The sequence below is a fragment of the Pleuronectes platessa genome, chromosome 23 (genome assembly GCF_947347685.1).
Source record: "Pleuronectes platessa chromosome 23, fPlePla1.1, whole genome shotgun sequence".
Classification (NCBI taxonomy): domain Eukaryota; kingdom Metazoa; phylum Chordata; class Actinopteri; order Pleuronectiformes; family Pleuronectidae; genus Pleuronectes; species Pleuronectes platessa.
The window spans coordinates 11,450,630-11,470,259 of NC_070648.1; the positions used below are offsets into that span (position 1 = coordinate 11,450,630).

General features: G+C 41.7%; 4 protein-coding genes across 5 annotated transcripts; 3 read left to right on the forward strand and 1 right to left on the reverse strand.

The window, feature by feature from the left end:
- Positions 1-592: 592 nt before the first annotated feature.
- LOC128430627 (uncharacterized) lies at positions 593-2,813 on the reverse strand. Its single transcript, XM_053416733.1, has 3 exons — positions 2,783-2,813; positions 2,313-2,678; positions 593-1,925 (listed from the first exon to the last, which is right to left on the reverse strand). The coding sequence occupies exons 1-3, from the start codon at positions 2,811-2,813 to the stop codon at positions 1,468-1,470; spliced, it is 855 nt and encodes a 284-aa protein (XP_053272708.1). The 3' UTR covers positions 593-1,467.
- Positions 2,814-3,601: 788 nt separating this feature from the next.
- On the forward strand, positions 3,602-5,332 carry LOC128429853 (uncharacterized). The gene is made up of 6 exons (XM_053415695.1): positions 3,602-3,697; positions 3,984-4,340; positions 4,699-4,731; positions 4,813-4,914; positions 4,989-5,023; positions 5,113-5,332. Exons 1-6 carry the CDS (start codon positions 3,658-3,660, stop codon positions 5,230-5,232), a joined length of 687 nt encoding a protein of 228 aa, XP_053271670.1. The 5' UTR covers positions 3,602-3,657; the 3' UTR covers positions 5,233-5,332.
- Positions 5,333-10,353: 5,021 nt separating this feature from the next.
- On the forward strand, positions 10,354-11,953 carry LOC128429845 (uncharacterized). 2 transcript variants are annotated; one of them, XM_053415685.1, is made up of 4 exons: positions 10,354-10,423; positions 10,537-11,299; positions 11,381-11,591; positions 11,681-11,953. In XM_053415685.1, the coding sequence occupies exons 2-3, from the start codon at positions 10,537-10,539 to the stop codon at positions 11,527-11,529; spliced, it is 912 nt and encodes a 303-aa protein (XP_053271660.1). In that variant the 5' UTR covers positions 10,354-10,423; the 3' UTR covers positions 11,530-11,591; positions 11,681-11,953. The 2 variants fall into 2 exon arrangements, with proteins under 2 accessions (XP_053271660.1, XP_053271659.1); XM_053415684.1 differs by having other exon boundaries at positions 10,357-10,423; positions 10,532-11,299.
- A 3,768-nt stretch (positions 11,954-15,721) lies between these two features.
- LOC128429852 (uncharacterized) lies at positions 15,722-17,775 on the forward strand. Its single transcript, XM_053415694.1, has 5 exons — positions 15,722-15,853; positions 16,248-16,604; positions 16,743-16,856; positions 16,937-16,971; positions 17,095-17,775. The coding sequence occupies exons 1-5, from the start codon at positions 15,802-15,804 to the stop codon at positions 17,236-17,238; spliced, it is 702 nt and encodes a 233-aa protein (XP_053271669.1). The 5' UTR covers positions 15,722-15,801; the 3' UTR covers positions 17,239-17,775.
- Positions 17,776-19,630: the final 1,855 nt, after the last annotated feature.

A 19,630-nucleotide genomic window follows, 5' to 3' on the forward strand; every position in this document is an offset into this window, starting at 1 on the left:
AACCACGAAAGTACAAAAACAGATCATGCTCAAAAGTCCCCTCTGATCTATATCTTCCTCGAACCGAAAACATAAACGGACGTTGCAGCCTTTAAACTGGCCACTTCTCAGTGTTTGTCTTTTGCTCTGACTCTCTGTGGTGGATAAGGTGAGAGCACTGTGACTGTGAGCAGGTTTCCGCTGGTGGGAAATGAAGTCCTGTCGCTCTAACACAGGAAGACTGAAGTGTTTAACGAAGAGAGGTCATCTTTACAAGAGGCAGCTCGCATGCTGTGTGCAAGGAAGTGAAACACAAAAGCCCTAGCAGAGCAAACTGAAAGATTTTGCAGTGAAATGTAATAAACTGAGGTGGGAAGTACAAATACTTTGTGATTTGAGTTAAGATTCTTTAGGTATCTGTACTTTAATTGAGTATTCATTTAGAATTTTGCTTTAATTCAATACATCAATCACTTCCTGCTTTCTTTTTTTTTCTTTTTTTAAGTACAGTGTTTATTTAGGTTGCTGTAATGCTTTATACTGAGCTGTCTGAAGGTTGTAAAATAGCCGAAATATACAGTCTGAAAAAATAACCAGTAAAGTAAATAATTCAAACTTAGGAATGAATCACACAGGTGACAGCAATACAGCAAATTCACATGATTATTGACACTGACTGTAAAATTGGTACAAAAAAACACAATCTGCATCATCATGGATGCACAACAGCTTCATTGCATCACAAGCGAACAGCTCACTCCTAACACGCATGTTTAGAACAAGCTTTGCACTAGTGTACGATATGTGCACATGAAAGGCCAGAGAGAATTCTACGTCGGTGGATAATTCAACTTTCTGTCACAAGGTGTATGAGGCAACAAGAGAAAAGTTCTCAGACCCTCATGTTTGTTTCTCTGCGGTTTGAAACAGGATGTCCCCAGATCAGTAGCTTGAGGTTGGTTTGTTCACTGCACCGTGAGGGAGGGTTAACAATCTGTAATTCATTTAAAGGCAATTTCCACCAACTTTACAAGTCTAATCAAACGTCGTTTTTTCTGGGTCATGTATATGCAGAATGTCTTCTCCACCCTGATGATGTCACCTGGGTTTTCTCACATTTGGTTTCTCCAGTGGGGTTTGAAGAAGTGATCAGCTCACATTGGTCGCTGTGAAGCAGCGTGGCGTCACATGGCTGAAACAGAGAAAAGGGACGACCACCGGAGGAGCCTCATGCACGATGAAGCTTGAAGCTTCTACTTGTGATGTCACTTCATGTGGGGAAGAAATATGTTCATAAAGTCTCATATTTTGAATATAAAAGGACCAATTCTAGGGTAAAGAAAAGAGCAATTAGTACAATTTAGATGAACCACACAAGTGAAAACATCAGTAGGATTATTTTATATTCACTTTCTGCCAATAGATCCCTTTCCCCCAAATCGTACACACTGAACCTTTAAGTTGAAATAACCGGCTGAAGTCAGAGCTTTAAGGACGAACTGAGCCGTTTGTGAAGTAAACCAAGAGACACACTGTGAGACAGAGCAAGAGAATCCCAGTTCTAATGATGGAGAGCCAAACCAAGGTTCTCATCTGTGCCGTTTGGTCGTCTGGGATCAGCAGCTCGCTTCTGCTGCCGAACAGTATCTCACCACAGGAGGCCACGGCGCAGTAGTAGGTCCCGGCGTCAGAGGCCCTGAGGTTGGTCCTCTGCAGGTGGTATGAACAGCTGTGTGAGGGAGACCCCGGTACAGAGGTGCGTTCACACTGATCACTGTGTGTGTGAAGGATGCCGTGGCGAGACCCGTGTCTGAACCAGTAAACGTTGTGTTCTCCATCACAGGTCCCAGTGAGAACTGTGCAGTTGAGAGTCACAGAGCCTCCTAGGAGAACGGTCTCAGATACAGGCCCCTGGACAATGTCCTGGTGTTCCTGGAGTCTGGCTCCTAAATGTATTTGGGACAATTGAGTATTTTATATTAGTAAAGTAATTTTTCTGTAATAATTTAATAAGAATCAATGCTGACAATAAACCCTATGAACAATATATACACATCATATTTCGAATCGCCTAAAACCTTTTCAACAATCTTCAATTTTTACTGACTTGTTGCACCAAAAAATCAGAGTGAAGAGGAAAATCTGAGAGCAGGTGATTCATGCGTATACAGAAGCACTGCTCTCAAACTGTAAGAACACGCCCTTGAATAACAGTCAGGAAAACAACTAAGATTTGAACACTAGCCATCAAGATGATACTTCCAGCGATAAATCAATAATACAAATTTCTAACGACCAATGACATGCAAAGGAAAGTAAAAGCCCCCACCAACCTCTGACACTTAAAAAGACCCCCTCTCCAAAATCCAACATGTTGGAGTGCGATCCTCCGCAGAAGTACGATGCCGAATCTGAGAGTTGGACGTCAGAGATGTGTAAATGATTCTTCCCTTCCTCCCTCCGTACAGAGAAACGAGGATTCTCCTCCAACCAGTGGAAGACTTTAGACGGCTCATCATGTCTGTAAACACTAGACAGGAGCTCCGGCCTGAATCCTAAGGTCTGTCTGTACCAGGAGAAGTGCATCAACACCTGACTGTCGTAGGAGCAGTGTAGAGTCACGTTGTCCCCAACGGTGGCCGATACAACACCAGTGTCCTGCTCGACTGCAGCCGATTGGATCACGGCTGACAGGTGAACTGGGTGAAGAAAAGATAAAACGTTACAGCAGCAGTAGACAGCATTCAGTTTTCAGCCTCACTCAGGACCACAGACGCAATTGATCTTATATCCAGACACTTACATACAACACAGACCAAGGCAGGCAGGTGCATCGTCTCAAAGGTCTTGGGAAATGAACATTTTGTGCAAAAAGAGCAGACACCAGCGTAAAAATGAGGCTGCAGCTGATTGGCTGTTAAGAGGGTCAGTCTGCGTGACACATTAAACATCCGTCAGGACCACGGCAGGAAGTGAATCATTCCACTCTACCAAGTTGTGATTTACTTTCATTTGCTCCTTTTCAATTTAATACATGTGAAATATCTCCAGATGATGACAGGACAAAGGTCATGTATAGAATGGTTTGTATAGAGTTTATATATAAATAGTAATATCATAAAGAACTCTTAGGTTGCTATCGTTGTCATTTGAGGCATCTCTGCTCCCTGGACTAAAGGCACGACCTAAAACTTAAATATGGGGGAAAAAATTATGATTATATGGCAGGAATGTTGTCATCCCGAAGTCACTATGAAGCCAGACAATGACGTCATATTTTGTGTTAACGTTTTAACTTTTGCAAACAGTAACAGCTGAGTCACTGTTACTTTTTTTTCCATTACGAACTATTTGACTGATTCTCATAATATAACTCCTGATATAACAACTTTATTTTCATAAAGTTAAGACTTTTTCTCTCATAAAATCTCACCTTTACTCTGTTGATACTACAACTATATTTTCATCAACCAATTCAAAAGTTACTCTTAAACTGACACATCACTATGAAAAGTGGATAATATATAATAAAGTCCTCTGCAACATGCATCAAATACATGATGACAGTACTGTGTATTGTCAGCCTGTTCCCCGCCTCTTTACACTGAGACCACTTGTCTTTGAAACACAGTTCAGTGACGAACATTACAGCAGTGCTGTCGCACCAAGCGCACGACAATGAACTTCACCCTCCTGTCAGCTATACTCTGCATTCTCAGTAAGTACATCTATTTTTTCTTAATAAAATTAATTTCTCCTTCATCCACTTTGTTATAAGGCCTCTATTACTCTTTTGCAGTATCTGTAGGACCTAGTGTTTAGACAAAACATCGAGTAGCCTAAGACAGATAGAGAGACACTCCACATATTGACTCACGCTATGTACCCATACTGCTTTCTCCCCCAATGCATCAGGTAAAGAGACAATTAATACTTCTGACATCATTTGTCTCCAGAAAAAACTTAAAACAAATGGAAAAATGTCAGAATCTTGTTTGTTTCAGGTTGGATCTCTGTCTCACGATGCGAATTTCACGTTGTGGAGGTCCAGACCGGTGAAGAGGTCACGCTGCTGTGTACCAACTACACCAGTTCCCCCTCTTACATATCATGGTTCAGACTGAAAAACGGATCCAACACCAGCCTCATCTCCTCCATGCTCTCCCTTGATACAGTTTCATCGTACTTCGATGGGTTTGAAGAAGAAAAGTTCAGCATGACGTCCAACGTCAGTAACGTCTTTCTCCAAATCAAACAAGTGGATTTATCTGACTCTGGACTCTATATATGTGGCTATAACGTGGGCACCGACTCCAGAAAATCCCCAGCAGTTTACAGTGCTACGTATTTAAAGGTGAAAGGTAAGATCACTTCAGAGTTTTGTCTGTGTTTCGTTTTAGGGGAAATAGATTTTTTGCCGTCTTGAAATAAGAGCTGGTCTGAACTAAACACACGACAGTTCCTGCAAAAAGAAGCTAAAGCGGCTTGATCGCCACCTAGTGGCTGGCTGCCATATAAGTCTTAAATGTTTGACTCCTCCATGTTAGTGGTTTGGACATGGAGCAAACTAAAAAGTTAAAATACATATAAATTATATTTTCTTGTTTGTTTTAGACGACGTTAGTAGTTGATAACAAAAAGTATTACATGTTTAGATCTTAAGGAATGTAATCTCTGCTGAAAGCTTTGTGATGGTGATAGCATTTGTCTGCACCATAGGTTTTGGAGACGGGACCAAGCTGGAGTTTGATGGTGAGTCACACGTGATGAACAGTGATCATTACTCCTTTGGTTAAAAGTGTGTGACGTCTCCTGTCCTCTGGCTCTCTGCAGATGAGGTGGACTGGCTGGTGGTTTTCTTGAGTGCGACCTCAGCAATCACCACCCTGCTGAGTGTTCTACTGTCTTTCTCAATATGCATGATGAGGGTTACAGGTAAATGCTACTATCTGTTCCTCGTGGTCCCAGTGATCATTATATGACATTAAAAAGTAATTCTGTCTTTTCAGATCCCCATGCTCCATCCTCCAAAATAAATGCAAAGGTAAAGATGAGCAGTTGTTTTACTATTCAAACACTTGTGCACATTGTCTGTCATGGCCAACAACATGACTGACTGTTTCTCATGCACAGGATGAGCAGAGTGAAGACGACCCCTGCTACATTGCTCACAGGGAGATACAGATGAACAGATCCAGAGGACAGAGGGATGATACCTGGAGTGAATGTGTGTACTTGAGTGTGAGGCAGTAGAGCTGGACACCTTCTGTATTTGTCTCTGTGTTTAATCACCACATGATGTCTTTACTGACATCAGAACAGTCCTGTAAAGTAGATCTTTACCTCCGTGTGAAACATGTAAAGCTTCAGCTTATTATCATCTAAATAAAACAAGTTTAATTTGTATTTGTGTGTGCACGACTCATTTCTACTGTGTCTCTGCATTCAAAATAGTGCAGGTAACAGTGGACGACGTGCATCCTGCTGAAGCGTGAGCTTTCTCATGAAGCCCTGCTTTCATTATTCATAGACCACAGCTATCTGTTGGAAACATGGTGACCACATGTCACATACAAGCAGTTCTTTATAATTTACTTGTGGCCAGAAGTGTTAACTCGACCTCACATTGCTTTAGTAAGGTTTGTGTGAGTAATTATCATTCTGTGTACAAACCTAAAATGTACATTTTATTACAGGCTTGTACACATTATGACATTAGACTGTATATAGAGTCTTGTGATAAACATACATATATGTATATACATTCACTTAATAGAACTTCTGAATAATATAACCTTTTGTGTGATTTATATCGAGAGTCATCAGCTCCCCACAACAAATCCACAGCTGATACTTATCTCAATGATCCATTAATGGCCATTCAAACTTCCTATTACTGTTTAAAAAAAAATTCAGAGACCAATATCCTAATTCGTCTCTATGTTAGTTTTGGACCCAGGGTTACCGAGATAAAGACGACCTCTATTATGTTGCTTTGGATATTAACTTCCCCAACAGGTCAAGACGAAAGAGGGACAACAGACAGGCTGAATGTGTGTACTGAGCATAAAGCAGTGAAAGTGTGCAGTGCAGGAAACCAGAAATGATGTTGTCGCACCTACAAGCTTTTTATACTAATACTGTCGTGTCCATAGTAAACCTGCCTGATTGGAATCGACTCAATTCTTGTCCTGTGCTAACGCCCCGATGCTACTTCAGATGTATTCCTTGTAATAGTGAGTCTACCTCAAACACTTCCACAATGTAATGTCACTTACTGATGGGCCTTGGTTCCATCGGCGCTCTTCAAAGTGCTCTAGTTGTTCTCTAAAACAGATTGTAATGGCAGCATCATACATTCAGATATTAATATACTTAATTTTAATGGAGCACAGGTTCAGCAGTGCAAGAAGACAAATAGACGGTGACAGGAGTGAATGCGTGTACACCAGTGAAAAGCAGCAGAGCTGAACATCTTACACTTCCATACATGCTGAATGTAAAGCGTCTCTATGCAAAAACGAATTAAAGAAATTATGATTTTCAAAGTTTAGTTCATTGTCACATGCACCAATGACAGCGTCATCGGAGCAGTGAAAATCTTGTGACATGGCAGGCAACATCTCTAGACTACTTAAATAGACAAAATAGAAACAAAATAACATACTGTATAACATATAACATATAACATCGTAACATATAACATAGTCAAATGAAGTCAAATGAAGCAGCAGTTTACAGGATGAAGGAGTGGGGAATATTAAATTAAATAATATGAATATATGTATAACATATAACATAGTCAAATGAAGCAGCAGTTTACAGGGTGAAGGAATGGGGAATATTAAATTAAATAATATGAATATATGTGAAGTAAATGTATTTGTATGAGTGGGGGAGCAGAATGTACATGGTGACTGTTCAGAGGGTCAGTGTTGATTGTTCAGAAGCCTTACGGCCTGGGGGAAGAAGCTATTTTTGAGTCTGGTAGTCCGTGCTCGGATGCTCCGGAAACGTCTGCCACATGGCAGCAGTGTGAGAAGTCCACAGCCTGGGTGTCTGTGGTAGTGATGGAAAGTTCGGATCTTTTTACCGTGTCGGTTCTTTGAATCTCGTTCAGTAAAATGAACGAATCTCTTTTTGAGTCATTCGTTCGTTTCAAGGGGGGGGGGGGGGGGGGTGCAAACGATCCAAAGACTCGTACCCGGCAGATTAACGAATCGTTCAACTCCCGACCGTGTGTTTGGATCAATGATCGGGTTCATCTGCCCACAGAGTCTTCGGCCGACGTGTCGGCCACACAGAGCGAGCTCATCTCGCCGGTGGCCGCGGTGCGGGCGGCGCACGGGAAAATCGCCCGGCACCTCCATACCGCTGCACGTCCACCCGGACATGAAGGGGAATCTATGGAGCTGCTGATTCGCACGCTGCCAGCACATCCAGCTGGCGCCGCATCCGCGGACACAGAGCTTAAACTGCTGCTGATCCACTGACTATAACAACGCCGCATTCAAATAAAAATGTGGGAAAGAATATTGTACAGTATCTAATATTGTGTTGGTCATATTTAAATCATTCATTATTTTTTTTTGGGGGGGGGGGGGAAGAGAGGATAAAATAAAAGAATCGCATAATAAATCTTAATCGTTCAGCCCTATTCACAAGTCATAATGACTGGTTTTGTTATTTTCACTTTACATTTACACTTACAGTTTAGTGCAGTGTAATTATTTCCCGTGATAATTAAATGCCAGTGTGACAATAAATGACAATTTAAAACCATACAAACTGTCATGTTTTACTGTATTTAATAGAGGAGGTTTTCTTAAAAAATATATATGATCTGCCACACAAAAGCTGTCAGTCATGGCTGCTCAGTCATGGCCGCCTATGGAGGTCACGTAGAAAATGATCCAAAGACTCGTACCCGGCAGATGAACGAATCGTTCACCTCCTGACCGTGTCTTCAGATCAGTGTTTCGTTCTTCTGCCAACAGAGTCTTCGGATCAGTGATTCGTTCATCTGCCGGATACGAGTCTTTGGATCCTTTTTCACGTGACCTGCATCAGCCTATGCAACAGTCCCGATGCGCGGCCACGAGAAAATGAACGAATCTCTCTTTGAGAGGACTCGTTACTCCCGAGTCCTTGTAAGGATTCGTTCAAAACGAACGAATCGTTCACGACCGACACATCACTAGTCTGTGGTCCTTGATGATCTTCCGTGCTTTTCTCAGGCATCTTGTGTTGTAGATGCCTTGCACGGAAGGGAGATGGCAGCTCATGATGCGCTCCGCTGTCTTCACCACCCTCTGCAGGGCCTTGCGATCAGCAGCGGAGCAGCTAACATACCAGGCAGTAGTGCAGCCTGAGAGGATGCTCTCGATGGTGCACCTGTAAAAGTTTGTTAAGGTTTTTGCAGCCATGCCAAATTTCTTGAGTCTCCTCAGGAAGTATAGGCGCTTTTGTGCAGTTTTGACCACAGAGTCCGCTTGTTTGGACAAGGTAAGGTCATCTGTGATGAACACACCGAGGAACTTGAACTCGGAGACTCTCTCCACTACAGCTCCATCGATGTGTATCGGACCGTGACAGGTTGTTCTCTTGGCACCATGTTGCCAAGCCCCTGACCTCATCTCCATAGGCGGTCTTATCGTTGTTAGAGATGAGACCCAGGATAGTAGTGTCGTCTGCAAATTTCAGGATGATGTTAGAACTGTGTGTTGCCACACAGTCCTGCGTGTACAGGGAGTACAGGAGGGGGCTGAGTATGCAGCCCTGAGGGGCCCCGGTACTCAGGGTCAGTGAGGAGGAGGTGTGTTTGCCCTTTCCCACCACCTGGGGTCTGCTCGTCAGGAAGTCCAAGATCCAGTTACACAGAGGGGTTTTAAGACCCAGGCTCCTGAGCTTGGGGACGAGCTTGGCAGGCACAATTGTGTTGAACGCGGAGCTGTAGTCCACGAACAGCATCCTCACATATGTGTTGGCCTTTTCCAGGTGGGAGAGGGTGGTGTGGGTTGTCAGGGCGATGGCATCTTCCGTGGATCGGTTAGGGCTGTATGCAAATTGGAAGGGGTCAAGGGTGTTTGGAAGGGTAGAGCAGATGTGGGTTTTGACCAGCCGCTCGAAGCACTTCATGATGGTGGAGGTCAGTGCTACAGGGCGGTAGTCATTAAGACAGGTGATGGATGGTTTCTTTCTAATGGGGATGATGGTGGCCTGCTTGAAGCATGTGGGGAGCTGTTGACCCACTAAATATAGAAGATACTTCTTGAACTTAAGCCCAAGTTGTTTAACAATTTCATACGTGACATATGAGGATCTGTACTTAGCCTCCGTGTGGTCAAAAGACCGTCTGCTCTCTTTGTCTGAGCACTTTCAAACAGGAAGTCTCTGCAGTGTCTTCACTACACCCCAGCAGACTACTTCAAGTGAACAGCAATGAAATGAACAGAATCACCAATGCTCTCATCAAGCAGTGTTGAAGTTACTCTTATGTTAAAATAGTTACCTCCACAAAGAACGTTACGTTTTCCCCCCTGTCTTGGCTGCTTGGCAGAAGGACAGGACATGGGCCAAGAAACAACCCATTCAATTGAGGTGCAGATCTGGACAAAAGGGGCTGATCCAGGATGTTTTCATCACTTCTCTTCATTGCCTAATTTGAAGAGTAGTAGTACATTTTTGAATTTATTCCATGATTTTATTGTTGACTTTAGACTTTTTGATACCATGTGGCCCCTGTTGTAACCTCAGGTCCATGGCAAAGGCCCTAATAACCATTCCACATTCCCAGCTGGAGCAGCAGAGGGGACCAGGTCTTTTCTTTTAGAGCCCCCCCTCCTTTGTCAGACGGATCTTCATCCGGATCTCCCAAACTCCTTATCCTCTGTAAAGATACATTTTTTAGATTTATTGTCTCAGTACTTGGGGTTTGAATCGACCTCTAACTTTTATTAATATATTTTAATCTAATTCTGGTCTTACCAACTGTTTTTTAATTATTTATGTTTGACTTTCTTATTTTACTCTTTTTTTTCATCTGTAACATTTATATAGTTATCTTTGTGCTTTTATGTTAAATAATTTTTTTAAATCATTGCTTGCTCTTAATTCTTCACTTTTAACTTGTAAAGCACCTTGTAACTGGCGTTTGAAAGGTACTATATGAATAATTAAACACAATTGTAGTAGTAGTAGTATTATGTACTCTAACTGCTTCAGATGTCTCTCACCATGTGATTCTTTTTAAAGAACATAGATTCACATCAAAGGTAGCAGTGATCATGTGATCAGTGTTGCCTTGCTGGCCAATCAACACAAGTCTTTACTCTGAAGAGAGGAGAAAGTGTCGGGTTGTTTGTCATTCAACACGACGATTTCAACATGATGACATCTCCTAAGTTTGTTCTCTACCTGACATGTTTCTTCTTTGGGAAAATGGGTGAGTTGTGTTTTTTTTAAATATTCAGTCAATCCTGATGCTGATTATGATTTAATTTATTTCACATAACATTAACAGTTATTTAGCTTTTCTCCTTTTTCTCTTCAGTTCAGATGCATCATTTTATCTTGTCTCATCAAGTCAGGGGATTTATATCAGCATATGTTGGAGACAACTTGACTTTGCAGTGTTTAAATGAGGAGAGGGACCATAGGATGTATTGGTACAAACAAACACCTGGACAGAAACCTCGAGTTATCCCATTGACGTACAGATCCACTAAAAGTATTTTGTTCAAGAATGAATTTGTGGACAATCAACGCTTCACGGTGGAAACTAATGATGTTGAGAGTCAACTAAAAATAGCAGATCTGCAGCTTTCAGACTCAGCTACTTACTACTGTATAAAGAGTCAATTCTATGTGTTTGACTTCATGGAGGGCGTCACTGTCAGTGTGAAAGGTTCAGGGTCTAACATCCAGGCTGTGGTGCATCAGTCTGAGAGCATCCAGCCAGGAGGCTCTGTGACTCTCAGCTGTACAGTTCACACTGGGACCTGTTATGGAGAACACAGTGTTTACTGGTTCAAGAGCTCTGAAGAACCTCAGCCAGGACTCATTTACACCCACGGAGACAGGAACCATCAGTGTGAGAGGAAACCCGACACACAGACAAACACCTGTGTTTACAACTTGTCAATGGAGAGACTGAACCGTTCTCATGCTGGGACCTACTACTGTGCTGTCGCTGCATGTGGACACATTGTGTTTGGAGACGGGACCAAGCTGGAGTTTGATGGAGAGTCTCTACCAAAGACTAATTTAATGAATAGTGACAGTTATGTAAAAAGAGACGGGACCAAGCTGGAGTTTGATGGTGAGTCTCACGTGATGAATAGTGATCATTACTCCTTTGGTTAAAAGTGTGTGACGTTTCCTGTCCTCTGGCTCTCTGCAGATGAGGTGGACTGGCTGGTGGTTTTCTTGAGTGCGACCTCTGCAATCACCACCCTGCTGAGTGTTCTACTGGCTTTCTCAATATGCATGATGAGGGTCACAGGTAAATGCTACTATCTGCTCCTCATGATCCCAGTGATCATTATATGACATCAAAAAGTATCTCTATCTTTTCAGATCCCCATGCTGCATCCTCCAAAATAAATGCAAAGGTAAACATGAGCTGTTGTGTTACTGTTCAAACACTTGTGCACATTGTCTGTCATGGCCAACAACATGACTGACTGTTTCTCATGCACAGGATGAGCAGAATGAAGACGACCCCTGCTACATTGCTCACAGGGAGATACAGATGAACAGATCCAGAAGACAGAGGGATGATACCATGAGTGAATGTGTGTACTTGAGTGTGTGAGGCAGTAGAGCTGGACACCTTCTGTATTTGTCTATGTGTTTAATCACCATATTATGTCTTTACTGACATCAGAACAGTCCTGTAAAGTAGATCTTTACCTCCGTGTGAAACAGGTAAAGCTTCAGTTTGCTATCATCTAAATAAAACAAGTTAAATTTGTATTTGTGTGTGCATGACTCATTTCTACTGTGTCTCTGCATTCAAAGTAGTGCAGATAAAAGTGGACAACGTGCATCCTGCTGAAGCGTGAGCTTTCTCATGAAGCCGAGCTTTCATTATTCACAGACCACAGCTATCTGTTGTAAACATGGTGACCACATGTCACAGACAAGCACCTTTTTATAATTTACTTGTGGCCAGAAGTGTTAACACAACCTAGTGTACCAACCAAATGGGGTGGGGTCATTTGATGCTATCTTCACCTTTCGGGAGTGAGGACGTTGGGGGCCGCAGGGATCTCAGAGATGCATATCTCAAAACCTCAATATAGGTGGGCAGTGCTAAAGCAACCACGAAAGTACAAAAACAGATCATGCTCAAAAGTCCCCTCTGATCTATAACTTCCTCGAACCGAAAACATAAACTGGTGGAATATAACTTGTTTTACAGGAAGCGACAGAACAATCAAGGGTTAGGGTCAAAGGTTTGTCTGACTCTGACTAGTTCTCTTCTACAGAGACGTTTGAGAAACACCTCAGCTGCTGGGTCAATATTGCTGCCATTTGCTTCAGCCCCTCGACCACCCCAGCACTGTGACTGTGAGCAGGTTTCCGCTGGTGGAGAATGAAGTCCTGTCGCTCTAACACAGGAAGACTGAAGTGTTTAACAAAGATAAGTAATCTTTAACAGAGCAAACTGAAAGACTTGTCTGTACTTTAATTGAGTATTTATATAGACTTTTTGCTTTAATTCTCTTTAATTTCTTCTCACATATTTTTCAGTTTTACTCTCATTTTGATGTATTTGAGGGACACCACCTGTATTTTTTTTTTTTTTCTAATCACTTCCTGTTTGGCAATTTGTCCTTGTTTTTTTTTTCATTTTAAAGGACCCATCGTATGAAAATTCCACTTTTGTAGTGCTTCTACAAGTTAATATGGGTATCTAGCATGTCTACCGTCCGAAAATCTCTGGAAAAAAACAACTCCCGCGATTTGTTGTGGTTCCCCTATGTCCAAAACGATACGCTAGAGTACGTCCAATGGGTTTGATATCACACAGGCGGCTTCACATCATCTTGGCCAATTGTTTTTGATCCTCTCTGCTCCGTTGTTTACCAGGGTGTCCCCCCTTGTGTGTGTGTGTGTGGGGGGGGGGGGGGGGGGGGTCAATCTGAGGAGGGCTTTTTTAGACAGGGTAAAAAGGTGCTGTTTTAAATTATCCTTGTGGTATTTTGACCAAAATATGTTACAGACATTTCATTAAGACCCCAAGGAACCATATCAACTGTGGTAGAATGGGCATACAATCGGTCCTTTAAGTAATCTGCTTCATGGATGCACAACAGCTAAATTGCAATTTCAAGCGAACAGCTCACTCCAAACACGCATGTTTAGAACAGGCACTGCACTAGTGTACGATATGTGCACATGAAAGGCCAAAGAGAATTCTACGTAGGTGGATAATTCAACTTTCTGTCACAAGGTGTAAGAGGCAACAAGAGACAAGTTCTCAGACCCTCTCGTTTGTTTGTGTCTCTGCGGTTTGAAATAGGATGTCCCCAGAACAGTAGCTTGAGATTGGTTTGTTCACTGCACCGTGAAGGAGGGTTAACAATCTGTAATCCATTTAAAGGCAAATTCCACCAACTTTACAAAGCTAATCAAACGTCAGTTTTTCTGCGTCATGTATATGCAGAATGTCTTCTCCACCCTGATGATGTCACCTGGGTTCTCATGTTTGGTTTCTCTAGTGGGGTTTGAAGAAGTGATCAGCTCACATTGGTCGCTGTGAAGCAGCGTGGCGTCACGTGGCTGAAACAGAGAACAGGGACGACCACCTGAGGAGCCTCATGCACGATGAAGCTTGAAGCTTCTACTTGTGATGTGACTTCATGTTGGGAAGAAATATGTTTATAAATCTGAATTAAACTGTTTGTTTTCTCTTCTCAAGGAGATGTTGTTCTCACATAAAAAGTTGTGGTCACAGATTGAAATAAATAAATTAAAAATGTCTTAAACTTTTTTTTTCTTCTTTCTTCCGTTGCACATGCCTGTATTTTTATATTTATGTTAAAAAGCAATAAAAAGCTTAATCAAAAAGCATTTTTAAAACTAGCGTGAAAATATATTCTACAGTTTTATTAAGGAGTGTGTGAAATGGCAAAACAAAAGAAGATGAATCTCACATTTCACATTTTGTCTGTGTGATATTTCTTAACTGTGATGGAAGCATTAAAGGTTCAGTGTGAAGAATTTAGTGAAATCTACTGGTGAAGTCGCATGTTAAAGATGGATACCCCTTACCTCACCCTCCCCTTCCAAACATGAAAGAGAATCTGTGGTAGCTTCAGTTTTTATAAAAACTCTAACAGTGTTTAGTTTGTCCAGTCTGGGCTACAGTAAAAACATGGCGGCCTCCCTAGAGAGGACCCACTCCTGATAGTATTCGAAGTATTTGAATATAAAAGGAACCATTCTAGGATAAAGAAAAGAAAAATTTGTACAATTAAGATGAAACACACAAGTGAAAACATCAGCAGGATTCTTTTATATTCACTTTCTGCCAATAGATCCCTTTCCCCCAAATCTTACACACTGAACCTTTAAGTTGAAATAACTTGTTGAAGTCGGAGCTTTAAGGACAAACTGAGCCGTTCGTGAAGTAAACCAAGAGACACACTGTGAGACAGAGCAAGAGAATCCCAGTTCTACTGATGGAGAGCCAAACCAAGGTTCTCATCTGTGCCGTTTGGTCGTCTGGGATCAGCAGCACGCTACCGTTGCCGAACACTATCTCGCCACAGGAGGCCACAGCGCAGTAGAAGGCAGAAGACCAACCTCAGAGGCCCTGAGGTTGGTCCTCTGCAGGTGGTATGAACAGCTGTGTGAGGGAGACCCCGGTATAGAGATGCGTTCACACTGATCACTGTGTGTGTGAAGTATGCCGTTTTCTTGGGAAATTAAAATTTTGTGACAAAAGAACAGAAGCGGTGTAAAAATGAGGTTGCAGCTGATTGGCTGTTAAGAGGGTCAGTCTGCATGACACTTTAAACATACGTCAGGACCTTGGCAGGAAGTGAATCATTCCACTCTACCAAGTTGTGAATTACTTTCATTTGCTCCATTTCAATTTAATAAATTAGCAATATCTCCAGATAAGGAATAGACAAAGGCCAAAGCTCATGAATAGAATGGTATGTGTAGTGTTAATATATAAATAGTTTATGATTTCATATGATAAGTGACATCATCAAGAAGTCTTAAGTTGATACCGTTGTTGTTTGAGGCATCTCTGCTTCCTGGACTAGAGGCACGACCTAAAACTTATATAGATGGAAAAATCCTTTATGATCATATGGCAGGAATGTTGTCATCACAATGTCACTGAAGCCAGGAAATGAAGTCACATTTTAACTTTTGCAACCAGTAACAGTTGAGTTAAATTTATATAATCTTTTTTTTCTTTACGGACTATTTGACTGATTCTCGTCAAATAAAGACGTTTTTCTCACAATATAACAACTTTATTTTCATAAAGTTAAGAATTGTCCCTCCTAAAATCTCACCTTTACTCTCGACAATTTAAATGCAAGTTACTCTTAAACTGACATCACCATGAAAACGTTTTGGCAAATGGAAAACTTTTTGAAAAACTGTGCAGGCATGAGAAAATAAAAGTGTCACTTTTAGAAAGTGGGTTATATATAATAAGATCCTCTGTAACATGCATCAAGTACGTGATGACAGTCCTGTGTATTGTCAGCCTGTTCCCCGCCTCTTTACACTGAGACCACTTGTCTTTGAAACACAGTTCAGTCACGAACATTACAGCAGTGCTGTCGCACCATGCGCACGACAATGAACTTCACCCTCCTGTCACCTATACTCTGTATCCTCAGTAAGTACATCTATTTTTTCTCAATATATCAACAGCCAACTTTTATGATTTTTAATGGTTTAGATCTATTTTGTTGACTTAGTTTAATTCACCTTCATCCACTTTGTTATTAGGCCTCTATTACTCTTTTGCAGTATCTGTAGGACCTAGTGTTTAGACAAAACAGTGGTTAGCCTAAGACAGATAGAGAGACAATCCACAAATTGACTAATGCTATGTAGCCATCTTGACTTTGAAGGCTTATAAGACTGCTTTCTCCCCCGATGCATCAGTTAAAGAGACAATTAATACTTCTGACATCATCCGTCTCCAGAAAAAACTTCACCCTGCAATATTTCCCTTAAAACAACCTCTCCATCCAAATGGAAAAATGTCTGAATCTTGTTTGTTTCAGGTTGGATCTCTGTCTCACGTTGTGAATTTCACGTTGTGGAGGTCCAGACCGGTGAAGAGGTCACTCTGCTGTGTACCAACTACACCATTTCCCCCTCTCACATATCATGGTTCAGACTGGAAAACGGATCCAACACCAGCCACATCTCCTCCATGCTCTCCCTTGACAGAGGTGCATCATACTTCAATGGGTTTGAAGAAGAAAAGTTCAACATGACGTCCAACGTCAGTAAAGTCTTTCTCCAAATCAAACAAGTGGATTTATCTGACTCTGGACTCTATATATGTGGCTATAGCCTGGGCACCGACTCCAGAAAATTCCCAGCAGTTTACAGTGCAACGTATTTAAAGGTTAAAGGTAAGATCGCTGCGGAACCCTAACCCTAACCCTCCGTGTTAGTGGATGGGACATGGAGAAAAGTAGAAGTGGAGCTGCGTCGTCCATCTTTATACAAAGTCTTTGGTCTCAACGCTCAAAAATGTATCTTTCTTGTAGAACAGTCTGATGAACAAGCAAATCTGACCATTGAGATCCTCATGGGCGGTCTGATTATCGTCCTCATTATAATCATCATCGCTCTGGTTCTTAAAATCTGGAAACTTCATACAGGTATTTATGTGTTTTTATTCCAACTTTGACAATACAACGCTCCCTGACTCCTGACCAGATGTATTGTTTCTGTCACTTAGCACATAAAGAGGCACAGGATCTACAAGACAGTAAGGTAATCAAACTTGAACCATAGATTAACATGGATCCAAGTCTTTCAGTCATCAAGTAGTGGTTTCATGTAATGCCACACAGACAACTCAGGGTGATATAAGCCATTGAATACTTCCTTTTACAGAATGTGGGCTCTGATGACCTGAACTACGCAGGACTGAGTTTCCTTCCAAGAGCGGAGCGGAGCAGAAGGCCTGCTAGAGAGAGAGAGCCGGAGCCTAATGTTGTGTACGCCACCACCAAGCACTCAAGAAACCACCGGAACTGAAGCTTTGTTTTAGTCATGACCTCCGGGGGATGTCCGGAGAATGGGGATCGGACTTCCTGCTGTGTTTGCCTTTCATAAATGAACAAATCAGCAGGAGATTTTATATCAATCAGTATTGTTGTAATCATAATCCACGATCCACCACCACTATCATATGCCACCATCATCCACATTTTTTATTCAAATAAAATGTATTTCCACCATCACCTAGGTGGACGTCTGCTGTCTGGTGGAACATCACTTGTTTTACAGGAAGTGACAGTTAAGGGTTAGGGTCAAAGGTTAATCTGACTCTGAATAGTTCACTGCTACAGAGACGTTTGAGAAACACATCAGCTGCTGCGTCAGTATTGCTGACATTTGCTTCAGCCCCTCCACCACTCCAGCATCCACCTGTAGGCTCTGACGGGGGTTATGAGTGTTTGTTCATCACTTCAATCATATCTATGTAATCATATCTGGGAGAGTGAATAAGTCAGAGCCTATAGATGCCAAACAATGACCTGTTCTACAGCTGCAATAAACATTTGAAAGCGAGTTGTCTGACAGAACCTAATTTCATCCCCTGCGTGTCTAAGACATTGCACATCTGCCACAACTACAGGAAGACTGGCCTTCAACTCGATGCATCATAACCACAAACAACAATGCCTTGGTGTTTCCATGCTGTGACATCAATGGCCCCACCACAGCAGCGTTCTAATTCAGTGAGCTTAGCTCAACTTCTGATCTTAAATTGGCTTAATTTACCTTCCAAAGGAGTCTCAGCAGTTTAGGTTTTCACAGGATCGCCACATAGAGATTTTGTTTTTGATGGAAAGATTTAAAATAATAGACAGACGTGCAGACTAGATTAAATACCAAATATGAATCAGTTGAGTCTACAGTCTCATGTATCGCCTAGAAACTGCTGCTGAAATGGTTCAGCTGTCTAAGGTCACAAACCACATCAGAACACAAATTATTCAAGCGTAAAAATACAATACAAAGAGTTTACGCCTAACTTAGACGTCAAGCATTGAAAATGCTACAGCGCAAACTAGTACTTGATAAGAAAAGTATTACATGTTTAGATCTAAAGGAATGTAATCTCTGCTGAAAGCTTTGTGATGGTGATAGCATTTGTCTGCACCATAGTTTTTGGAGACAGATCAAAGCTGGAGTTTGATGGTGAGTCTCACGTGATGAATAGTGATATGGAGCCAGAACAGTCTTAAAAGGAATAAATGCACACAGAAATGAATACATGCGCAAAAAAGATCCACAAATGTATTTGGGGATTTATATATATATGTGACTCAAAACACAAATACATTTTCAATGCACACACAAATATGTTTCATTCCATATATAAGTAAAAATTCACATGTAAAACATAAGATTCATAAACATATTTCCAATGCACACACGAATAGAAGAAAAAAAAAATCACAAATATATGCATGTAAAAGTATTTGCAATCTTCATCAAATACATATTTGGAGCTTGTTACATTCATATATAAACTGTTGGACCTGCCTTTACAAAGGTCTTTAATTTGTAAACCTCGCTGCATTTGTGTGTGAGACTTTTGAGACTCCCCTGACGTGACTGTGAGCCACAAATGCGTTTTTTCTAAAAGGGTATCGTCTGTAGCCAATCAGATGTCTCACCCCTTTACAGCCAATCACGTTAGTGGGCCACGACGTCATTAAAATGCACGCAGAAGCCTGGAGGTTTTTACGCCGGGTTCACACCGGACGTGGAAGCGACGCGGAAGCGTGGCGTAAGCGCAGCGCCAAGCCTTAAAAAACAGCTGGCTCCCATCCACTCCCATGTTAAACCTTTGTGCTGGTCACACCGGACGCGGCTGCATAGCGCCGTGAAGCGATCGTTTCGGTTTTGAGTCTATTTTTTCCGCTTGACGCAAGCGTATGGCGACAGGAAACCCACTGAAAAATTATTTTAAACGATATTTTGTATGATATAAATGATCAAATATGCATCCCATACTTTGTATTCACCTTCTGTTGTCTTGGAGTTTTAATTTAACCACTTTTACCAACCACATTATTAAATATCCCCCTCTGCCCATCCACTACAACAACACTGGCAGTCATAAAGGAAAAAAGAGAGAGGGGGGGCTACGTATTCTCCACATAGGCTTGAGTGGAGAATACGTAATTTACCCTCGACACCTGACATTTAACGGAGCAAACAGCGGAGAAGATCTTCAACATGGATGACATTCAATTAATAATTGAAGTGGAGAAGTACAGGAAGTTGTATGATCCTCGGAACATGTTGTATAAAGACAACACCAAAAAATACAAATGTTGGGACGCTGTTGCTTAATGTTGGAGCAACAAGTAAGTATATGCTTTTATACTACTGGATCTACGGGTGATATTGT

Bases quoted from the DNA above. Each gene is read 5' to 3' on its own strand.
- LOC128430627 (XM_053416733.1), bottom strand. From the start codon at position 2,813: ATGCACCTGCCTGCCTTGGTCTGTGTTGTAT. The intron at 2,679-2,782 runs GTAAGTGTCTGG...TTCTTCACCCAG, and splicing joins TGCCTTGGTCTGTGTTGTAT to TTCACCTGTCAGCCGTGATC. The intron at 1,926-2,312 runs GTTGGTGGGGGC...AAATACATTTAG, and splicing joins GGTCTTTTTAAGTGTCAGAG to GAGCCAGACTCCAGGAACAC.
- LOC128429853 (XM_053415695.1), top strand. From the start codon at position 3,658: ATGAACTTCACCCTCCTGTCAGCTATACTCTGCATTCTCA. The intron at 4,341-4,698 runs GTAAGATCACTT...TCTGCACCATAG, and splicing joins TACGTATTTAAAGGTGAAAG to GTTTTGGAGACGGGACCAAG. The intron at 4,915-4,988 runs GTAAATGCTACT...CTGTCTTTTCAG, and splicing joins ATGCATGATGAGGGTTACAG to ATCCCCATGCTCCATCCTCC.
- LOC128429845 (XM_053415684.1), top strand. From the start codon at position 10,366: ATGATGACATCTCCTAAGTTTGTTCTCTACCTGACATGTTTCTTCTTT. The intron at 10,424-10,531 runs GTGAGTTGTGTT...TTTTCTCTTCAG, and splicing joins TTTCTTCTTTGGGAAAATGG to TTCAGATGCATCATTTTATC. The intron at 11,300-11,380 runs GTGAGTCTCACG...GGCTCTCTGCAG, and splicing joins GACCAAGCTGGAGTTTGATG to ATGAGGTGGACTGGCTGGTG.
- LOC128429852 (XM_053415694.1), top strand. From the start codon at position 15,802: ATGCGCACGACAATGAACTTCACCCTCCTGTCACCTATACTCTGTATC. The intron at 15,854-16,247 runs GTAAGTACATCT...TGTTTGTTTCAG, and splicing joins ACCTATACTCTGTATCCTCA to GTTGGATCTCTGTCTCACGT. The intron at 16,605-16,742 runs GTAAGATCGCTG...TCTTTCTTGTAG, and splicing joins AACGTATTTAAAGGTTAAAG to AACAGTCTGATGAACAAGCA.